At 38.1% G+C, this 23,764-nt stretch overlaps 2 protein-coding genes across 2 annotated transcripts in view; one reads left to right on the top strand and one right to left on the bottom strand.

Annotated features, from left to right (window-relative positions):
* Positions 1-23,764, top strand: part of LOC141915266 (ryanodine receptor-like) — a 74,897-nt gene that overhangs the window by 8,544 nt on the left and 42,589 nt on the right. Inside the window, exons 2-24 of the mRNA XM_074806734.1 lie at positions 4,008-4,133; positions 8,292-8,390; positions 8,837-8,908; positions 9,981-10,056; positions 11,922-12,034; positions 12,264-12,360; positions 12,752-12,845; positions 16,072-16,146; positions 16,383-16,545; positions 20,219-20,386; positions 20,497-20,618; positions 20,958-21,082; positions 21,197-21,261; positions 21,409-21,544; positions 21,648-21,749; positions 21,852-21,970; positions 22,110-22,243; positions 22,344-22,582; positions 22,672-22,867; positions 22,977-23,187; positions 23,288-23,392; positions 23,484-23,587; positions 23,674-23,763. Coding sequence (XP_074662835.1) covers positions 4,008-4,133; positions 8,292-8,390; positions 8,837-8,908; positions 9,981-10,056; positions 11,922-12,034; positions 12,264-12,360; positions 12,752-12,845; positions 16,072-16,146; positions 16,383-16,545; positions 20,219-20,386; positions 20,497-20,618; positions 20,958-21,082; positions 21,197-21,261; positions 21,409-21,544; positions 21,648-21,749; positions 21,852-21,970; positions 22,110-22,243; positions 22,344-22,582; positions 22,672-22,867; positions 22,977-23,187; positions 23,288-23,392; positions 23,484-23,587; positions 23,674-23,763 — 2,831 coding nt within the window. The remainder of the gene's footprint in view (positions 1-4,007; positions 4,134-8,291; positions 8,391-8,836; positions 8,909-9,980; positions 10,057-11,921; positions 12,035-12,263; positions 12,361-12,751; positions 12,846-16,071; positions 16,147-16,382; positions 16,546-20,218; positions 20,387-20,496; positions 20,619-20,957; positions 21,083-21,196; positions 21,262-21,408; positions 21,545-21,647; positions 21,750-21,851; positions 21,971-22,109; positions 22,244-22,343; positions 22,583-22,671; positions 22,868-22,976; positions 23,188-23,287; positions 23,393-23,483; positions 23,588-23,673; position 23,764) is intronic.
* LOC141915227 (QRFP-like peptide receptor) lies at positions 18,576-19,787 on the bottom strand. Its single transcript, XM_074806691.1, has one exon. The coding sequence runs from the start codon at positions 19,785-19,787 to the stop codon at positions 18,576-18,578; it is 1,212 nt and encodes a 403-aa protein (XP_074662792.1).

The raw sequence follows: 23,764 nt of genomic DNA, 5'->3' as shown, positions 1-23,764 counted from the left end.
AGATAGATGAGTCAGATAAGATGTGGGAGATGAGGAAATTAGTATTCATACACAGGAAAATCTATCGCAATGGCATGTTTCTCCTTTGTAAAAGTCAGATGGCTTTATTGGGAAAGTATCTACTATTCTCTGCATTTGTTCTCGTGTTCTTTGAAGTATACAGATACGAAGTGCTTGTGAATATTTGAATAAACGTCATCGAAGCGCTGGTCAATAATAGATATTTATTGGGATGGTTCATATGTACACAAGTCTCATCATCTTTTAAATGCCGAAGCTATATGTAACTGATTGATTTTAGCGTTAATGCTCGATGATCTTGCTGCGGGGATGATGATAGACACGCACCGAGCACATGCATTTTCATGTTTTTACTTACATATAGAACGTTCTATTCATAGGATGACTTTCTGGTATCTTGAACTACGGCGTATTACCTCGGCAACTGAGAATAAAACCGAATTTGCTGATGGGGAATGCCACGAGGCATTTTTCTTGTATTTTGAGGAATCCATTCTTAAGATCATCTGCAATTTCTATTTTTTTAAACGAGAAATGTCTTTCCAGAAATGTGTCTAGGCTACTCGTTTAGATATTCACATATTGTGTATGGCCTCACTAGAAAAGGTATTACAAAAAAGGAATTCCTAGGATATGTTCAGGTTGCCTGCAATTTTATTATTTCCAATAGTATGGAGGATACAAATTCATTTAGAATATCATTCACTTTTTAAATATGTTACATAGCATGCTCTGAAATGCATTTATTCGGTCTGAAATCAAGGGTACTTTGTTATGTGGAGATTATTATGGGCAAACATATGAAATATTCCATCATTGACAAGCTGTTACTGCATTGACAGTCGCATTTCACTAACTGCAATTCATCGAAACTAAAACAATACACCTCTATGCACGTATACACCTGATAGTGGGGGTTTATATTATCTAATTTGATTAAGAGGAGGCTGTTTCATGATTGAGAGATCAATCTCAGCTAATCTCTGGAAGACTTGTTCAGGCTTTAATCATTGTTATCAAATTCATACCCATAGGAGCATACGACAGGGAGAGTGAAGGTTGACAGACATTTTAGATTATCTAAGAAATAGTGGAAGATTTTTTTTATGAATATTTGATGTACTCTCCAAGTTATTTACCATCGCTGCTCGCTTGCATTTTCCCCTTGGCAATTGAATCGTCTTTTTTTCGCTCTTCATCTTCAGAGTACTTGCTATGCTACTTTGCTCGGGATATTGCTACATGGAATTTCCTTAAGCCACAATCCCTCTTCCATCTTCCCCGTTGTCACAGAGTTCTAATGGCTGGAAGGGCCAAATGTTTTTGTTTTTAGCTCTGAATGCGTGAATGCTTATCGATTTTAACGTATGTAAATGTACATGTGTATACCGGTATATGTATTACTTGTATCAAATTCACTTAATATTCAGGATGCATCTCAACCTCCTCATCGGGCTACCGTTCATTTTATTGATGTGTGCCTGATTTAGACAACACGTCGGAAACGTAATACCGCCGAACCAATGCCGGAAATCAGTCTGCTGCTGATGAATTTTGGCCTTACTAACTCCATCTCTTCTGAGTGATTGAGTGCAATGATCGCTGGCAAAATATGTCGTAGGATCATAATCATAATATGTCTAAAAAAGGTGACAGTTTTGGTCCCTAAACCCGATATGCCTTGTCTGATTGAGTGTATTCAATTTCAATCGTGGTTATAATGTTCCAATCCATCATCATGCCTGGTAATGGTTGTATTGATGTGTCAGGTGCATCATTCTCAAAGGTGCTTTAATCGCTTCAATGTTCACCGTAAAGGTCATTTTCTCCTTGTCAGACGAAAACAAATGGTTGTAAACGAAGCATTTTTTCTTCAGCGAGACTGAATGAGATCCATGGGAAAACAAACAGCCTTGTCATCTTTTCTCTTTTGATAAAGTGTATTTAGTAAAACATGTTGATTTGTTATTATAAAGAGTCCCCGCACTAATGATGAAAAATTAAGGTCTGAAATGTTGTGTTTGAGCTAATCGTTTATTCAACTCAACATTTAGACTATATCTAAGTCTGAATGTTGAGTTGAATAAACTATTCGCTCAAATGGAACATTTCAGACTTTATTTTTCATAATCAGAGCACGATTCTCTACATTAACATCGCAGCACGGACATAGAATTTCATTAATGGTTATGTTGATTTGTTGGATAGATAGATGACAGGCTCCGTATTGGATAAATCCCTTCGGTAATTTCTTTGTGTAAACAAATTAACGGCTTAGCATTTTGCGCCTGTGTTTGTCCTTGCCTGCGAGATAAAATATTTTCAACCGGTTTCATCGAGTTCTACCAGGAAATAATTGCTCGCTTTCATCATTGATTATCACCGCTGAAACTGAAGAACGCCGCTGTCTATGACAAGTTTGATTTCAGATTTATAACTGTATCAGATTTCTTGAAGGCATTCTGTTGATTCGCGAGTGTCAACGACAATGTACCCGCGTTAATGGTTACGAATCTGCAGCGCATCCAGCGGTGATTTGCGATTTGAACCGGAAAGTCAACCACGGGGCGAATCCAGCAACCGCTGTCTAGGGTAGCGCCACCTATGACAGAAGGGCATTATCCACGACAAACGAGGGGTCCTCCCGAGAAATCAGCCGCTTTTTGGTCCAATTTTCAAGCAATGAATGAAATCCTGGTGCAAAGTGCTTTCTAGAAAAACTGCTGTATTGAGATGTAGTTTCCAGGCAATAAAGATGAAATGCTGAAGAATGGTGTGCCTTTTTTTGAAAAATTATCTGCCTCATCCTGTAAAAATAAGCCCTTTTCTACTTTTGGGATTGATAGGGACGACTAAATGTAAAAATGAAAAAGGGCACGAAATTTTTGCAACGGTAGCAACATGCCCGCAGCGCTACCGTCTGAACCCTTGCCTGTCAACCAAGTCGAAACTGCTACATATTTGTCATTCTGATCTCTAATAATTGTGAAATAGTGAGTAAATAGTTAGTATGGTGTATCAATTTACTGTCAGTCACACATGTCCAGCAGTGATGTATTGTCGTGCGGGATGAAATTATAGATTCGTGTCTCGGATTGTATTAGACGAATTGTATAAGACACTCGCTGACATACTTCAACACCAACTGGTCACAGTGTTTATAAGTAACAATAGCTCAATTATCGAAGTATATCGCATCAACTCTGTCTGTAACAGTCGTCTTCACGATTTCGGCGGGTTGATTGGGTGAACGAATGAACCGGGCATGCCTGGAGTAGTCGATAGGTTATCTCAATGGCATCTCCGAAAACTTGTCAAGAATCAATCCGGCGAGCTTTCTATCAGTTTTGATACGGGGTGGGGGGGGGGGGGAATACAATAGATTAAATGTGTATAGAGCTGTACATCTCAGTGATCAGATGAAACATTCTTGTCTGCTGCGTCGTCATTGTCGCTCAGTGCTGTTTTTATATGCGAATTAAATTCCTGTCCTGGCAATAATTTAGATCCCAATGCTGTGACTCTAATCAACAAAGAATCACCATCCAATTCCCTGCTGGCATTTGATGTAAGTCCTATTCCGTCGTGCAGCCTAAGAAGCCTGTATTGTTTATTCGTGCGATGGCCTGGTACTTCTACATGAGCATGATTGAACACAGTACAGACTGTCCCCATGAGACTTCGAGACTCTCTCCTCTAATATATATAGTTCAGATTTCGAAAGCCCAGAAAACAGTTATAGTAAACATTGCCTCCGATGGTCTTAACAGTTAATATTTATGGGCTCGTCCCTGTGCAGATTACAGTCTGCCATTTGGACTGAGTTCCCTTACCAGCAATATAAACTTCTTTCAATTTATGTGAAATTAATTTGTCGGTTCAATATGGATTCTCTTCTTCTATGGTGGCGTATTTCACACCATATATATTGAATACATTCATTCAAATCGTATTAACGCATGTATGTTTATATAATCTAATTCCAGGATGACATGGTCAGTCTGACCTGTGTGGCTCAGCTGAAAGACAGTCATCTAAATGGCGAACGAGTGTCCCTCGCCGCAGAGGGTTTCGGAAACAGAATGTGTCGGCTTGAAAACATGTCTAGTAAGGTACGTATCACATATCAACATTTACCATGAATGAAGGCAGTAATTCATATCTAAGACTGAAAGTATTAATTTGAAAAAAACAATCGTCAGCCCAAACCAGCTGTGTTCTCTCCGTCGCTGATTAGTCGGTCCTAATTTGGTCTGTACCGGAATGTACCAATTAAGAACGGGCCAATTCACGCAGATTTTTAAATCAGCTATTATCGCTGCGCCACTGAAACGCAACACTGAGAATGACCTCGAAGTAATCAGACTGATTACTCATAGGAATGACTAGCAAAGTTTCTATTCACACGCATAAAAATGGTCTGCTCTCAAATTCAAAAATGGACCGGGATCGATTGGTTTCAGTCGGTCCGCTCTAATTAGGAACGGACTTCATTTAGGACGTTCTAAATAATGGAGCGCGAATGCAGCTTATGAAAAAATGATTCAATCTTTGATCGTGATTCATGGTTAATGTCGTAAAATATATCGCATTATATCTTCCGTCTCGTCGATGATAGCTCGAGCAATCATGAGCAATCATGAGTAATCAACGCCGACCGAAATATGACTTTCATTACTCGTCAATAGGATGATATTTTATCCGACAATTTATGCATCGAATTAATCTGAGATTTATACTGTTGCTGTATCGTTTGCCTTTACTCGTCGCATTCATTAGAATTGCATTGCGAAAGATTTTGTCGCAGCAAATTGTGTGATATTGCGAAACGCGATTCTTTGAAGTTCGTTCGCGATGAATTGATCGAGAATGAAATTTGAACTGCTTTGAACTGGAGCGTGAAATTTGTACGTCGCCTTCTGGAAGCCTCGAGTATAACATCATTATTGATATTCAAGCATCGATTCGTCATTGGGGAGTTATTTCTGCATTAGATGGAAGTTAATCTTTTCTAGATCTGGTTCCTCGGTCCAGACTTGAGTGGACTTTAATTTCAAGTTTTGATGAAAATTGGTTGTAGGATGAAAATAGCCACAATCTCACAAGCGTTTTTGGTCCGGCCCACATTTGGCCCATGCCAAATTAGGCCCGGAGCAACCATTCACGGGTGCCAAATAGACCTGTGCCCATTTGCCCGGGCGAAATTTGCCGCGACCAAGAACATCGGACCAGGCCTGAGCCACATTTTAGCACAGGTCAAATTATTGACTCGTGCCTGATCCGGGCCAATTTGGCCCAGGATAAATCGTCTCTGTATGATCACAGCCAATGCTCACTTATATCTAGGACAGGTTTGAAAAGAAGCCAAGTGAAACTTTGTTCATTCCTTGTTAATAAAACTTAGGCAGTTTAAGTTAAAATGTTATTCCAAAAGACAACATACTACATTAGCTTTCTAATCCAAACGTGCAAAGACAATCGCTACTTAGACGTAAGAGCAAAAAGAGCAAATAGATGTTAAATAACGACGTATCATTATAGGGTATTTACATCACGTTTCATCATTAGTCTTGGCCAATTAAACATCAGACATTGTTACGTATCCATCATCGGAGCGCGTCACGTTTTCATAAGGGATTGTCTTCGACATCGCCAAACGAAAAAACGCCATCGCCGATTATCGGCTTGTCTTGAGATGTTTCGTAGGCGTTGCCACCGTCGTTTATCGATTCATTTCTGTGATAATGTCAGAACAACTGTTTTCACCCGGTCGTATTTGACAATTACAAAATACTTGACGAACCAGACGGTGTCTCGTCGTCGAGGCTTAACTGCATTCTTGCGACTAGCACTCGCCGGTCAAAATACGTCGGGTGGAAGACTTTTCCGTCTTATTGCTGCAACAAGATTCATTGATTCTAGTAAAATCTCTTATTCAAATATCTCCCGATCACAAATTTCTAATTATCTTGATTAGATATTTTTTGCGTACGTGCCTGCTTACCCAATTCTTCGAATCAATTCTCGAATCATCCTCACGTTTGGCAAGGTGTTTCTTCGATGACGAAACACTATAAAAAATTTCCCTGCGGTCTTATAAATAGTGTAATTACTGCATGAGACTAAGACTGCACTGTGGAATATTGGTTCGACTCTTGGTATTTCGAAATTTTAGAATTAACTTCAGATCCGTGTCCACTGGGAAATTATTATTGAATTACCCTCAGACAAGAGCTTGAGGTCGTTGTAGTGATATGAAAATAAAAATGGATATGTTTGGCTTGTGGAGTTATTTGTTTTTATGAATATTTATGAAGAAATACTGCTGCAGGCTAGTAACACGTGGAAGATATCATTTTTTAAATTTGATATTTTTAAGCCATCCTGCACTCCCTACGTCAATGTGTCAGATGAGTTCATTGATCCTAGAGAAGGGAAACATAAATCTAAAGTTTTATGCTTCGTCGAGTCTAGATAGATAAACTACAGATAAGCTACATATTGACCATCTAGATCAAGGCTGTTTAAGGTTATTCTTGTCAAGTTAACATCAACCAATGATAATTTCTTAGCCCTCTGTGGTACCATTTCATTGGAAAGTTTTCAGGCCACTTGGAACCAGTCGTAAGAGTGTTTACACAATCTGGAACATTTCCAATTATGGACTTCGATTTCAACAAAAAATTATGTAAATTCAACTGATCATCCGATTATATCTGTACTTCGATTTCCGATTTCAAAATCCAACCCCCTGTTTCATTACCAGCGGATGTGGTGGTTTGTTGTTAGGGACACCTAATCAAATCAACCAATAGAATAGATAAAGAGGAACAATCCTTATTTCAAGGTCAAAAATAAGTCTTCTGGATAAACGATTTATTGTGAGCAAATTTACGCCAGAATTGGTGTTACTTCTTCCGAGGATCGATAAGAAAAGCTTTCAGACGCATCTGTGCTCATGAAGAACAGATTGGCAAATATCCCGTGATAGGAAGTATGTATGGAAAGGAATTCCAAAACAAAAAACAAAAGCGTATATATTTTCCCGACAGCACCTGAAGAGAGTGCATTTCGTGTGAACTGGGAAAGTTACGTGGCAATTGATGCTTGGATGTGGCTCTAAAGTTATAAATACATCTATGCAATCTCCGGTATCCACTGAACTTCTGCTTAGAACTTCTTGTACGTCTTGTATACGTATCATCATTGGGCAAAGGTTAATAACAATATTTCAAAATAACTGAGATTCCCAGTAAATGAATTGCCAGCTCACCATTGTTGTAGAAAAATAGCGAATAAAATGAGTCAGACGTTGAACTGGAGAAATAAGGGTAATCTTGAAGAAGTAGCGTGTACCCAAAATCTGAACAGAAATTTCTTTTTTGTAGCTCGATTTTGGGAGGGGGCATCATAAACTGAGCGCGTTGATCTGGAGAAATAAGCATTATTCTAGTAAATATAAACGAGTAGCACGTACCCAAAATCTCGACAGGGATTTCGTCTTTGTAGCTTGATATTGGGGGCCATAAACTGCAACACTTTGACTCAATTGAAAATAGAAAAGGATTCGAGATCTAAATGAAAACTACTTCATCCGTCATTGTCATTACAGTTACTTACTCTCAGCTTATTCCACAATATTTCATCGCTTCTTCTATTTCTTAAGGGTCGAGTGATGTAATAATGAAATTGTTTTTTTCTTTTGATACATATTGAATGAAGCTAGTAATATTTTGTGTTTTAGGCACCTCATGGAGATTTCGTAAGTGTCTCTTATTTGAGCATTGTATTAATTTTTAATGTCACCTCAGTTTTGTCTGTCGATGATATCCGATCGAAATAATCTCACTCTGATTTGACAACCTAATGTTCTAAGTTTAATCATATCATCAAGCCCTTGTCCGATGGTCACAAGCAGTTTATATGTTGCCTGAGCTAATGAACCTCTGAATACATTTCTTTCATCTGAATGTTCTGAAAATGAGACAACCAAACCAATTTAAGTATGTGATGATGTTATGTCTAGTATTGCTGGAATGTGTTGCCACTCAACTAATCTGTATTAAGTCGAATCAAAACTATATTTTTCATATATTTTTGGTCAGATCTATGTATTTTTGTTTTCTATACCATCCATGTAGCATGGTCTATGTTATTTCTTGTTCTGATGATGAATCATTTTTTGATTGAATTGTGTAATATATAAGTTTGAATATTCTTTGACCCGTAACTAATTTCTAATATCTGTATTATTTCTATTTATTTGATAGAGGGTACCACCAGATATTTCGGTTTGTATTTTCGTTCTGGAGCAAGCTCTTTCAGTGCGGGCTTTGCAAGAAATGGTTACGACTACGAAATCAGATGCAGTAAGTTGACATTTTCCCATCATTTTATCAATCTTTCCATCGGTTTGCCTTACTGACATAAAGCTGTCTATTTCCACGATATCTTTTCATTCGAATCCATTGCTTAATCTTCAATTCACCTTAGGTCAATTGAAAATAGTTAAAATGTTGCCCTTTGACTGGAATCCAGTAGTCCATAGGAATACTCAAGCCACTTGGTATACTCATGGATGTATAAGCTAGATACGTCATTGGTATACTCAGGGGGGCTCATGGAGGTGTCCCTGAGTATTCTCAACTGAGTTGATCCCACTTCATTAGATTTAGAGCCCATTCAGACTGGCTCCATCGCGCGGGACCTGCTAATGTTCAGATCTGGTTACATAAGCTGATAGAAGCATAGTCTATAAAAGCACTCTCGTGTTTCTTTTTACTTATTCTATATGATATGAATTCTTTCATTGCAGGCTGCACAGTCCGGACACAGAACGCTACTTTATGGGCATGCAGTCCTCCTCCGACATTTACACAGTAACATGGTAACTATATGCAATATCAACACTTATTGATTTTGTTATGAAGATTGTATAACATAACTTAAAAAAGCTTACAGCCATTGTTGATCAATACACCTAATCAGCGAAACAACCTGAATGGTGTGTAACGAACCTTGGTGAAATATATTTTGGACTGTTGATTTTACCCCTTTGTTTGACGGTGTCTGAAAGAACCATTGTATGGTTAGAAATCGGAACCAATGAATTCAGCCTGACAATGAATTTCCATATTGCCTCCCACATTTATATAGAAAGGAAACTGCGAATTCTTCGGAGCAAATTTTTGATTTTCCTCGGTATACAATTCGTGCAACTTTGATATTTCGGTCGGAAACATCTTTGTCGAATTAATTCCTTATATTAAGAAACTGGTATTGATGAAGCGATATCGATATCGTCACGGAATTGAAATTAGGGAAACTGCGTAATGAAATACCCAATTTCGAATCGACGCGCGTGAGTGTGTGACTTGCAGTTTTGATTGATGAGTTGTAACTCGACTGTCGATTATTTGAATTTAGTTGCACGCATTTAGAATGTCAGGGTTGAAATAAAACAACGATCCCTGTGCTGACTTGATAATTGTCTACTTGTTAGCGCAGGTGAAATCTATGACGTACAGATGCGACGACTTAGAATCTTTTTTTGTTCAAATCTCAGGTTAAGAATTCAATTCTCTTTTGAAACCATGATGTACAATATGAAAAGAACAATACATGGGAGTGGGCGCTCCTCTAAGTAGCTTGACTGTTTACTTATCGATTTATAGCCATGTCTATATATGTTTATGTAATAGATATTATTGTCCATCCTACACATATTTACATTCTTAGACATGTATTGTAAATTTTTTCTGCGCTCTAGGCAATTGTCTTTATGCTGAGCAAAATAGATAAACTGAACTAAACTTAACTAAACTAGTAAAATACGATACGTAGGTACTGATGTAAGAGAAGCATATTTGCTTATCGTACTCAAGGATTTTCAGTGCAGGTCACCCTTTAAAAAACTCATTTTTTCCCAGATCTGAATGTTTACGTATTCATTTTTTCAGTACTTGTCCTGTTTATCTACTAGTTCTTCCAATGATAAACTGGCCTTCGATGTGGGCCTTCAAGAAACAGCAGAAGGTGAGGTCTAAATACTGAAGCTTATTCAGTAATTCAAACAAACATGTTATGAAACTTTGGCAATATACAGATATTCCTTAATTTCTGGGCTTTTGCATGGACTAAAAAATGATTCCATATACAAAGACTTCCCTTAAAAAAACTGAATTAAATGTAAATCCTCTAATACATATGCTTCCATATTATACACATGTTTCCATATAATGAGCAATTGCATTGAATGCCTATAGATATGAACTTATCAACCTTTCAATTGATGTTTATGGTGAATATTTTTATACAAATCAATTTATAATGCGAAATTCAACACCATTTGCCAAATAAATCGTCAAGCCTAACTCTGGGGTAAACATGATTTCTGCTTCATACATGACTCACACTCCCCTGTCTCACTGAATTAGTGAATATTGGACGTCGTAATGAATGTCTGCATTATAGGAAAAAATGCTCTTTCTGATGTTAACCACTTTCTCGCAAATAGGAACATGACTTCAGCACTGAATCGACCAATCGGCCATCATGTACAATACAATCATTTTATCAATGTTGCTTCGTATTGTTATATATTCCATTAGAAAGTGCGGTTTTTCAGCCATTTACCATTGGCATCTACAGCTCTGTGGGTATATCATTAAAGCCATTTGCAATAATCACTGACATACCAGACCCCTAGAATTATGGAAATTTATTGAACTTGTGTAGGAATTATGCATGTTGAACGTATCCATTCAAATTTTTAAAATGTAATTTGTAGAGGGCATTAAGTCCAAGCTGTATATAACTATGTAATTTGATAAGAATCTGTATTGCCGGTCTAAATGCCTTAAGTTGATTATTTCTGTATTATTTGCTCAGCTTCTGTTAAACGCCATTCGGGACATTAAGGGACTATTCCAGCATTTCAAAATCCATATTGAAGTTCAGACAGAGAAATCTGTTGAAGATGTGGAATAAATGAATGAATATTCCTCTTAGATTCCCAAGCTCCAAACCTTTGAGAGGTTTGGGCCAAGTAGGCTCTTCTATTTCATTATCTTGTCCTAAATGAATACCAATGCAAAGTTCCATACCGGTATATCTATTCACAGCATAGTTTCTTTTTGTGATAACTATATTTGCTGTCGATACCATAATAGAATTCGGACACAATTTAGACCCGTAACCTTCGATCCGCATGTTTATTCCGCATCCGCCACTTATCTGGAATCAATGGCTGTATAAGCATATTATTAATTTCTGCGCATCCGTTTATTGGATGATCGCAGCTTTCCGATAGTAAAGGCATTGATTCAGATCAGAGCTGTTGGTTTAATCAAATGCCTGTAATTAACGTCATAATCCTCGACTATCAAATACGAATGCTGGAGATGTATTTACAATAGGAATTGCTCATTAGTTTACGCAGATCTCAGAACTCGTGGCAAATCTCAAGTTTTCCAATTCTCAACAACAAAATCAACGTATGACTTACTTGACTGAAAATCAACTTATGCGCATGCCTTATGCTGAAGATATTTGAGATATATTCGTCTGCAGACCCGATCCCTGGCTAGAACTCCTGGAACTCAGCTACGCTTGGTATCTGCTAGTTCTCCAATTGTCCTTTAAGGCCCAGGCCTCATCTGTTCTTGCTTTTGGGCATGAGCTGAAAGCTTTGTTCCTTTTCTTTTTTTCCTAATTGATCCCACTACTTCCCTTTTGCCACCTTCCACCTGTCTTGGGTTTTTCATCAGTATGAGCCTAGTGGGTCCCTGCTCCCCATCAGGAATATTTTAAGATTTATGTCGCTTTATTTTCGCGCAGATTCAACAGCCATTTCATTGCTAGTTTTTTCTTCATTCTTCATTCAAACTTCTGTTGTTTAGGTGAATCTTGCTGGTGGACGATCCACCCGGCATCGAAACAAAGATCTGAGGGAGAGAAAGTGCGAGTTGGTGATGACCTTATATTAGTGAGCGTTGCCTCTGAGCGATACCTTGTAAGTAAATTTACAAATCAGATTATCTTCATCAAAAGCGTATCATTCTAGCTACGCAAAAAAAACTAACTCTTGAAGTCCTATCGCTCATATTATGCGGCTGCTGTTGCTCATATCATTCGGCTGCCAGTATTTTTATTGGGACGCAATATATATCAATGAATCATGAGTATGAAAATTTAGAAACGTTTCTTTATTTCCCCGGCTGACGTTTCATCTCTCATTTCAGCATATTGGTAGCGCGGCTAATGTATTAGCATCATTTCAACAAACGTTGTGGACCGTAGCGCCGGTGTGCTCCGGGGCCATTCGACAAAAATCTCTCGGTGAGTTCGCTGTAATTAACAAAATACGCAACGGTTGATGTAATTAGCCGCGGCGAATAACTGAAAAAAGAGATCAATCACCGACGAAGCTTTCGGTCATTTATCAGAACGTTTTCTACACTGTCTTTATATGAATGAAACCTCACGAAGGAGAATTTTTCAGATTCAACCTGATATCCCGTATACAGAATAGAAATTACAAGCCCTAAGCATTTAATGAAAAATTCACATTTTGTATATGAAACTCTAGATAAATCGATTATCTGTACGTAACTCGCTTGAGAGTATCTTGATAATAGAAAGCAATAATACAAAGACCTGTCCCAAAAATTGCATCAGGTATAGAGAGAACTCGGGAACGCAATCATATTACAATGTACTTTCTTTAAAGGTTTTGTGTTTGGTAGCGATGTGGTTCGTTTATATCATGGACACATGGACGAATGTTTCACCATACCAAAACCCCAAGGCACAGAATCAGACAGGTAAATGCACGGCATCCTTCGTAAGTGTGGAAAGCGCTTTCAATATCCGTTTGATGTAGGGAATCTGAGTAAACAGTGTACCTGACATTTGAAACTGGGTACAGTTCTTTATGTAGATAGGAGATGGAAATTACTACCTGATAATGTAGATATACGTAAATGCATAGGTAGAGATAGGTATATAAGGTACCGATGAAGGTTGTCTATACAATTGACATTTACAGCTATGTGAAAGGCGGCAACGGCGTCGTTAATATTCCGGCAGTGAATTATTTCTCATAAAGTGATATCTTTGTCGTTCGGTGTACGTGAATTGCTACCCGATTACTTGTCCCTGATTTACGCTGTGTCCTGGCGTTGATTGCGCCTAATGAATTCAGGGCAGACAAACTCATTGTCCACGAATGGCTTAAACTGTATAAAAGAACCAGCATTATGTATGGGTAATGTGAGGATAATAGGATTCAGACTCTGATTTGCCTCATACATGTTTTGCATTTTGATTTAGGTTTCAAACTTAAAGGGTGGTTTCATAAACACTGAACAGAAAACCAAATGGGGAGGTTTTCATTGGTGGGCCTTCGCTGATCAGCTGGTTTCTCTAAACCTAGCTTTATGTAGCTCTAAACCAACCTAACCCTGTTTTATCAATGAACACTCTTATTCCACTTTTGACTCTGTATTAATGACAGGCATTTCCATTGTTTAGGTCCCAAACAAAATCTGTTATAGAGTTAAGACATTCTGTGTGTAAGCTGATTTGTATTCCTAACATAACGTTTAATTTTCCAATCCTTTTTGAGCTTATTTAGCCATTATCGAAGAATTTAAGACTCCCAACTTCTAAATCAAGTTTCCAAATTAAGTTATGAGTCCGATGAACGGTAGTAAAATGAGATTGAGCAAAGCTGTAGTGGGTCTTGATTACGTGACTGTACTAATACAGTTGTCTAATCATACGGATTCTCAGTACCAGACAGCCATCTTCTTAATGGTCACTTATACTATACTATTTATTGCTATGAAAACCATTACGGATGTATGCCACATATACGTAATACATATCCTCATGTCCTTATAGGATCACTTTGTTTTTTGGAAAAGACTTGCGTCGATCCGATAATCAATGTATTTTTAAGCTAATTAGGTACTGGCATTTCCATGACCCTTTTCCAGAATTTCCACGACAGAATCTAAGCAGGCTTATTAGATAGATCAGGATGCTACCAATCTGATTTCATGAGTGGATAAATGCCACAGAGCCTTTAGCTAATGGAATTAATAAACAGGCTGATGAAAATAACATTGATTTTTTACTCTTTATAGAAAATTGTCTGAGTACTGGGGTGTGGTAGTGGCTTGAGTATTTCTTATCAGTTGAAGCCAAATTCATAATATCGGTATCAATTTTCCGACCTGTCACTCCATTGCTATGCCCTTATCGCCCAACCAGCTGCGGAGTCTAAAAACTGCATTCATAAACGATGAATTTGGTCGTAGAATTGGTCTAGTTTAGTCAAAATGATAAAAGGTCTGCTAAAGACGTGGTTGAAAAAGTCGAGAATCTGTGTCTGAATAAAGTTTAATGCGTTGATATATTTTATGTGCAGTGGGTATGTAATTTTGTCTTTATTATCCAAGTGCGGTATTGTTGGTTAATCTATATTTAATATTATATGTGGATATGGCAACAAGCTTCCATAAATGGAAAAGTTCAGTCCATCGGATTAATTCATTATTGGCTAAATGAGCACTTTGATTCTATTATCATCCGAGAAGCTTGTTGTCCAGAAATTGTATAACACTTTCCCACCAATTTTTCGATATATTATTCAAGATGTTTTCATGTCAGGTTTTCAATCGCATAAGTAATGCAACTAGCATGTGAATTGCATGGCACTGGCTGGGTGGATGTTGTATTATTGCTATACTAGGACTCTTTGCTCATTCGTCAAGAATTTTGGTTACATTATTGAAGGAAATTCTTATCAATGATTGATCGATTTAGACTAAATAAGATTAAAAAATCTGCTGATACGTGACCAGAAAGTAAATTTAATCACCTTCATTGCGGCGGATTTGCTCATTTCAAAGTTTATGTCTGATTTATGTATCCCTCCATATTCTAGTTCAGTCCATACGTCATTTAGTTCTTCAACTTAATGAAATATTCATTGAAGCTTTGCCCTATTCAGAAGATGCTTTCTCATTCCAATTTTCAATAACGTGCCAACATGAGCAAGACACGAAAGAAATATACATTTGCATTACTATCAAAACTTCTATAGAAATATTTTCCAAGCAGTTACAGAAAACCATATGGTTCAGTTAGTCCTTTTTTTCAAAATATACATATCAAAAATTCGTAAGTTCATACAAAATTTTCTGATGTTATGTATAACAATGTTGCATAACTTTCAACCCTTAATCAAAAGAAAAGTGCATAAGTTCCTATCATGTTCCTACCATTACTATAGTATTACGTAATAGCCTTCCATGTGTCTGGGAAATGCAATTAATATCATCATGTCCTGTCCTGCTGGCGTAATCCGATAGCCGCCGTTACGAGGTTCGTAAAAATTCTCGTCTCACTCGCTTCAAATATTGATCTTGCTTTCTATATCACGATACGTTAATGGTGGAATTGTCCAACGTAGTCGCCGCGAGTTTTTTGTGCGCGGGAGATCGTCGTCGAAATACGGACAATCGAAACTATGTTGTTTGCTCAGCTTGTTAATCGATCATAGTGTACTTCATTTGAATATAATGCCGCGTTTGTTGTATCGACAACTACACCTCGAGTGTCGTGTATAATATCTCGTCCGACGAGATGAATCTTAGGATAGCCTAGTGCGACGTGACTGGACTGTCGAGATGTGAGTTGGAATGAATGGCTGAAACAATTGACAGTAGCCCAATTCTCCTGAACGCACTACACTGGAGGTCCACTGTCACTGTCAAATTGCTATAACTCAAATCATGGAGGTGGTAGAGTCTCCCACTTCGTGTTGCGGTATCTGTTAGCCATAAATTTCTCCTGTATCCTCAAGTCACGCGAGCTAGGGCTAACCCAGTCATTAGCTTTTTGTGTTTTTATGTTTTGATTACCGGAGCTGCTGTAAACATGGCCAGTCTTTCGGATGACTTCTTTGTGAAGTAAGAATTTATTTTTCCCGCACCAGATCTGCGTTTGTTTCACGATTTTACGCAACTTTTGTTTTTTTAGAGATGTCATGTATGAGACGGGTGCAGTTTGTAGCCATGCGAGATCGCTGTGGCGACTAGAACATATCCGAACCAAGTAAGTAATGCCATGAAAATAATCGGCCAACTTATTGCTATCAATATACAGTTTGATATGATCGATGATAAATCAATGCCCTTTTCCTTTAAACTCCGCTTCTATTCAGAGCATTAATCAACTTTCATGATACATAAACTACGCTCTCATGTCTGTGTGCAATATATTCTAGTTAGGTCCAAATTGAATACAGATAAATCTGTGTGCTAAAGATATCTCTGCGCTTTCTTCTGCAGATGGACTGGTGGCTTCATAGGTTGGGGATCGATCTGCCGTCTACGTCATGTGACATCTGGCCGTTACTTGGCTGTTGATGTGAACCGTGAAAACGAAGTTGTCACAGTACATCGACGAGATGCTGATGACGAACGTACTGCTTTTTATCTACGACAGTCAAAGGTAAAAATATAAGTTTTACCAGATTTCCTCTTTCCCGGTGTCTGAAAGATGTCATGATCAAATGAATATATTGTGCTTTGATCCACTTTTTCTGCAAAGGTAAATTGAAAAATGAATGGTTTTTCTAAAAATTGTTTGCAAACAAATTATGGCAACTACAAACTACAAATCTAAGGCCATAAGTTGCTGCTCATGTGTTTTAAAAAACATATTTCTGTATTAAACACTTAAGTATAGATAGCTCCATTGATCAGTGATGTGTCTGGGAGGTGCGTATGGTAATTATCTCACAATGAATAGAATGTCATCATAGACTGACTTGTTGTCCTAATTTCTGGAAAAATTCGGCTATCATGTACCCCATTTATATGATAGATATTGAAATGATACTGCAGCTGCTCAGCGAGAGTTCATTCAGCGCTTTAAGATAATAATCTTCTTTCTGCCTTGATCGTGTTCACGAAGCATCATCCTCGCGAGGAATTCCCGACGTCTTCAGTGCATTATGCTACCGTCTATTTCATCCACCTCGGTCTTATTTCTAATCATCCCTCAAATTCCATTGTTGATGACGACAAAGACAGCGATGTATTCAATGAAGCAACAGACACAGACACTAATGGCGAATAATTTATTGGCGCATTCAACAATTAGGTGCTGTAAATATGCATCATCGTCAGTTTGTTCTAGAGTCAGTGGTTCGTCCTAATGATATTAGTATTATCCAGGAACACTGTATACCGGTTGAACGTTATATTTGTCTACGGAAGGCTAGGAAAAAAAGTCCTCCATCCAGAGTCATTGACTCCTCAGTCACAAGTTCAGTCTCCAAGGGCAGAGCCAGGATTTATGGAAGTAGGGGGACCAGGGTACTGAATGGCATGAAAGTAATCGCGAAGGGTACTCAAGAAATTTAGGGTGGAAGACTAGTCCCCCTGTAACCCCCTGGATTGGCCTTTGAGTCTTTCCCGTCTCGATCAAATTGAAATTCAAACATCGCAAATAATACCAATGACTAGCGAGTAACATAGGAGTGGAATCCGAATTCAGCTATGCTTTCCATGCAAAAAACATCTATTGGAAGTTTATTTATGGATCAATGACGTCATAACCGCAAATGACGACGACGACGTAAGAGTTTCTCCTCAGTTAAAGAATGTTTTATGTGTATTTAAGCAGGTGATTAGTAACATCTGTCAAACCGCCTCCGTCTCATGTCTGACGTTATCGCATATCCATAGTCCTTCTCGTGAAGCTTTTTTTCCCCAAAAAAATCGATACGCTATTGATGCAACAACTTCAGCCAACTTGGTTTATACGCCTATGCGTGTTTAGTGATGTGAAGCTTGCCGGTATTTTCACGCCTAGCTTTGATTGATTTACAGTTTCGTATTTCCGTCTATGTGGAAACTGAATACAGTTTTTTAAACACATGCTTTGTTTAATCTACACATTGGAAATTGAATCGTACGAAGCAGAATTTTTTTAATCCTAAAAGCAAAATGAGCGCTGATTTGACTGATACTGTTTGATGCATATACATGATTAAACATTATATCGTTGATCGCATATCATCCGCCTAAACATGATTTCATATCAATGGAAATCATATTTTTTTTGATAAAGTGCAATTTTACCAACACTAATTCTCACATATATTTTTTAATGTAAATTCATGTATTTGATAATATCAGTTATCATCATTGGAATATTTGTATGTGAGAATTAGTGTTGCTAAAGAATATCTACAATATAATCATTGTAAAATGAGACAAGGTTAAAAATCAAAAATGCAATCATCAGAGGAATATATGATATATACCGGTATACATATATTTCGATTGTTTATGTTTTACATTTTCTGTTACAAATTCTTATTGATTTTTCCAGATGGAATAGGTATGCTGTGCATTAGCTTTAGTGGATCGGGTCATGGAACTAATTAAGAATCAATAACACTTATTGAGGGTTGCAAGCAATGTACACTATTAACTTATCTGTAATTTTTTGTTACATTCCTCGTAAACTGCTTAATGGTGAAATCTTTGTAAAGGACTGATATTACGCATTGAGGCTGACGTTGTGGAGAGATGATTTTTGTTAGTTTTGCAACATAATTTCCGCGCACAAATGTTACGATAGCGTTTGTTCGACAGTGTATAGATGACCGGGTTCAGGCACGTGCTTCCTAGGGCTAAAACGATCAGAATATTCTTCACCGTCAAATTCATGATCGAATAATTCAGGCTCGCCACTTTGCAGACGACATTGAAAATGCTTATCGGGCAAAACGAGATCGCAAATAATGTCACGATGCGAATGAAAATGCGCACAATCTGTCGCCGTTGTTGATTCGGTTTGTGGAATTGCGCAAATACGCTGTTGCCAATTTGTTGCTTCGTCCAGAGATGCCAGCCGATTCGGACGTAGACAGCAGTCATCACAGCGGATGGTAATAGAAACAGTAGTAGCATCGACAGAATAGATATGAAAGAATCATCAACGCTCGGGTCCCAGAGGCAGTAGCCTTTATCACGTGTTGTCGGGACGAAATCGTAGAATATGGCATTCGGTAGAGCATTAAAAAATGACACGATCCACGCTATGAATAGTAAAATAGTTGCCTGTGGAAAGGTGTGCTTCTTGAAGGACTCCAGAGGACACATTATCGCGTAGTAGCGTTCAGCCGCAATACAGCATAAAGTTAAACAGCTTACTGTCACGGAGAGCGTTTGTAAAAATGGAATCGCTTTACATCCGACACCTCCAAGACTCCAGCCGGTGGACTTGATCGTCACCATGTTCACCGGCAATATGGCGAGCGTGATCAGAAGATCGCTTACCGATAGGGACACGACAAATGCGTTGGTAACACGTCGAATTTGCTCGCATTTCGCGTACGATACCAACACGAATACGTTCATGGTCAACGATGAAATAAAAACCAGTGAATACAAAACCAAAAGAATCAATTTCGCTGTTGAAGACATATCGGGCATATCAACAAAACCCTCTCCGCTGCGGCTGCTGTTTCTAGAACTATTGTACGCCAATTTCGATAAACAGTAATCGTATAAACTATGCTGGGTGAAGTTCTCATCTTTGGACATCAATTTTTCGCACAGAGTTGATATCATGTCTTGCGTCCTCGTTATTTCCAACTTCATTTGCTGCACAAACGTTTTGAATTGCATTACAGACTGTTCGCTACTCGCGCAAAAACTGTCATTATCAGACAACATCTTTAGAATACCCTTTTCATGAAGCATTCCCGGTATTATGACCGAAGAAGGCACATCAGCGTAGTTCTCGAAACTTATCCAACCTGGTAGTAAATCCTATCCGCTTATCGCCTACTGATGATATTATTGGTCAATATCCATGTGTATTAATTAACCTGGACGACATCACGAGGGTAACATAAATATAATCACAATTTATCAACGTTGGTTCTTAGTAATCTGTTATTACAGCCATTTTCCTCGATGAGGTCGTTTGACCCAATTTTCCGCCCTTTCTTATTCTAAGAGCTTGGTCAATCTGTGATGTTAAGATTTGAGATCTTATCGCTCAATTATTTACTATACTTATATGGTCTGCTGTTTTGAAGTACGTTGACGTCATTCGCAATGATGGAGTACAAATAATGCTATAGCGTATATGACTTTTGTAGGATGATCGGAAAAATATTGACCAGCGGGAAGATGAAGGTATGGGCACAGCAGATATCAAATACGGAGATTCAATGGTTTTTATTCAGCACATGTCAACAGGACTGTGGTTGTCATATCAGACATTCGAAACCAAGAAAAGAGGTGTTGGACGCGTTGAAGAGAAAAAGGTATTATCACTCATATTCATCGAGACATAGCCGTTTATAGAAATATTTGCTTTGATAGGTAAGGTTATCATGAACGCAAACTTAATTAGCCTGTTTGATGTTTTTTTTAGGCTGTTATGTTAGCAGAAGGTCACATGGATGATGGTTTGACACTCGTGCGTGCCCAAGAAGAGGAATCTCGCTCAGCTAGAGTCATACGAACCTGTCTCTCCTTATTTAGACGATTTATTAGGTTAGTACATATCCCCCAGTGGTTTGATTCCCTCATTGGTTGGTTGTTTAGAAATTATGCCTAATGAGGACTGGCTTCATGATCTTATTTACCGACTGAGTCGCGAAGAATTTGCCAGTAGATGTTGAATTCAGATTGATGACTGCAGTCGGATTGTATATTTTCATCATGTTAATGAATCAGTGATTAATGAATAGGGATTAATTTCTATCGCATGGATGAATTGCTGTCTTCGATTCATACCCGGATACATTATAGGGATTAAAACGATGAGTTCTTACAACTTGTAGGCCATTGCTGATCGAATATATCTGATAATGATTTTCTTACTTTTTGTAGAGCTTTAGATGCTCTGCGAGTAGAGGGTACTAAAAGCCATGCTTGGCAGCGCGTTAGTCTAAATGGGGTGATCAAATGTCTGGAGGACCTCATCGAATATTTCGCTCAACCCGAAGAAGATGAAGGTAATCACTTTGACTGATAGTACATGTAGTTATGATATAACTACTGAGGGAACCGTGTTTGCAAACCACGTTATCTTTCCATCTGTCATTTGAATTAATCAATCTTTCTCACAGAACATGAAGAAAAGCAAGCTAAATTGAGAGCATTACGAAACAGACAAGATCTCTTCCAGGAAGAGGTTAGTTTATGGACAGGCTTTCACACTTCTGCCACCTGATGACACATAAGAACACAATCAATGACTTACCAATTATTTCCAATGCACTCTGTGGCAGTTCTATTCATTTCGCTGTTAATTTTTCTTTCACTATTTGGATTTTTGCAGGGAATGATTGCTCTTGTTCTTGAAACTATCGACAAATTCAGCCAGTTCCGTGGGAAACGTCACTTTGCTCATTACGCAGGTGAAGACTCTGCCAACAAATGGGATGACATTTCTAGTTACCTTTATCTATTGCTCGGTATGTATTGTTATAGTTTAATGAATCAAAAAGAAAATATCTGCTTGGTCTAATGGTATCATTAAATATAATACGACTAATTATTTTTGTTCTTATTTTCTAGCTGCAATGATCAAAGGTAATCGTGCTAACTGCTGCCAATTTGCTCAATCCCAACGACTTGATTGGTTAGTTCTCAGACTTGAAAGTCAACAATCATCCAAAGGTGACTAACTCTTTCGAGTTTGAATTAGACCATGTTTATTCTGAAAATAGGTAAAATACTCAATGATTTCGTAACTCAACTGTTTGTTGTCTATAATTTTAGGAGTGTTGGATGTACTTCACTGTGTCTTAATCGACAGTCCAGAAGCACTAAACATGATTAAAGAACAACATATCAGAACAATAATCTCGCTTATCGACAAACATGGACGTGATCCAAAGGTAACTGAAATAGATGAAGATGCTTTCTTCACTTCTTACATCTAACAAATGGTTGAACATTTAGATCTTGTAGTCTTGATTTATTGAAGATAGTGCGGCAGCACATGCATATCTCTAACAAGGGTCTTATTATTTACAGGTACTTGAAGTTTTATGTTCTCTGTGTGTTGGTAACGAAGTCGCCGTGAGAACTAATCAGAACCTAATCTGTGATAATTTACTCCCTGGGAAAGATTTACTGCTGCAAACAAAGCTCGTTGACCACGTTACCAGGTAACAAACTGGAATCCTGTTTCTAAATTGGTGGAAGTGAAACCAGTATTTGAATTGTTACATCTTCTCAATTTTTAACACCTAAATGAATGGTTTTCAGCGCATACCCAAATATATACGTCGGATTGAATGAAGCAGGGTCAGTGTACTCGCGATGGTACTTCGAGGTGATTGTCGACTCAGTCGAAACTGTGACTCATACAAGTCCTCATATACGAGTTGGATGGGCGAATACTGAAGGTTATTCACCGTATCCGGGTGGAGGACAACATTGGGGAGCGAATGGAGTTGGTGATGACCTCTTCTCATGGGGATTTGATGGACAGAATCTTTGGACAGGTAATAATATTCCCCACTTTTATAAACAAGCCTCTAGCATTCATTGTAACCATTCTGAATCGCTCAAGTATTTATGCATTTCATTTTAGGCGGTGTTCCAAAGAAAGCCCGCTCTGTCCATCAGTATTTGATGAAAGGGGACATCGTTGGCTGCCTGTTAGATCTAGCTAATCCTCAAATTACATTTTCTGTCAATGGAATCATGACAAAAGGTCTTTTCAGAGACTTCAACGTACAAAACACTGGCATGTTCTTTCCGGTTGTTAGTATGTCCGCAAAGGTTGGGTAAGTATCATACTTGTGAATCATATATGGTCTCAGTTTCTAGGTGTCTTGACAAGTGTCATGGTAAGATATTGTCCAATGAATTCATCTTTGTTTATTTTGTTCATAGAATGCGTTTCATCCTTGGTGGATCACATGGCAAGTTGAAATACGGGCCACCCGATGGATTTGCACCGGTGTTCGAATCACTCCTGCCGAAACAAAAGTTGAAAATTCAACCTTGCTTTCACTTTGGTGACAACAGCAAAGGCATCATAAGCGGACCAGCTGAACCACCGGAACATGTGGTTTTCATCCCAAAACCTGTTGATACTTCACATGTATGTCTTTTGCAGAACTCAAATGCAGAGTAGATGAAACTTCAAATCTGTGTTCATATATATGTATCTAGAGTTCTATATATTCCTTATGAAATTTTAGATTCAACTGCCAACATTCATTGAATCAGTACGAGACAAGCTGGCTGAAAATATACATGAACTCTGGTCTATGAATAAGATCGATCAAGGTTGGAACTACAGCGAGGTATGTGATGCAAATTAGTTTCCAAATATTGATTTCTTATCGAAAAACCTATGCTAATCAATCTAACCCGAATCAATAATATTTTACTCAGAGACGTGATGACCAAAGGAAGAAGCATCCATGTCTGACAACTTTTGAGAGGCTGCCGTCCAGTGAAAGGCAATACGATATCACTTTAGCCTATGAAACTCTCAGGTGAGAATCAGTATTAATTGTTGTTAATGATAATATTTGGTTTTGATTTGAGTATCCTACTAAATTTCAAATTATTTGATACGCAGAACATTGATGGCATTGGGCTACCACATTTCTGTCGATCACAGTGACCAGAAAAAGAATCCACGCCTGAAGACATTAAAGCTTGCAAACAAG

Source organism: Tubulanus polymorphus, chromosome 1 (assembly GCF_964204645.1).
Source record: "Tubulanus polymorphus chromosome 1, tnTubPoly1.2, whole genome shotgun sequence".
NCBI classification, from domain to species: Eukaryota; Metazoa; Nemertea; class Palaeonemertea; order Tubulaniformes; family Tubulanidae; genus Tubulanus; species Tubulanus polymorphus.
This window is presented reverse-complemented; position numbering and strand designations above follow the sequence as displayed.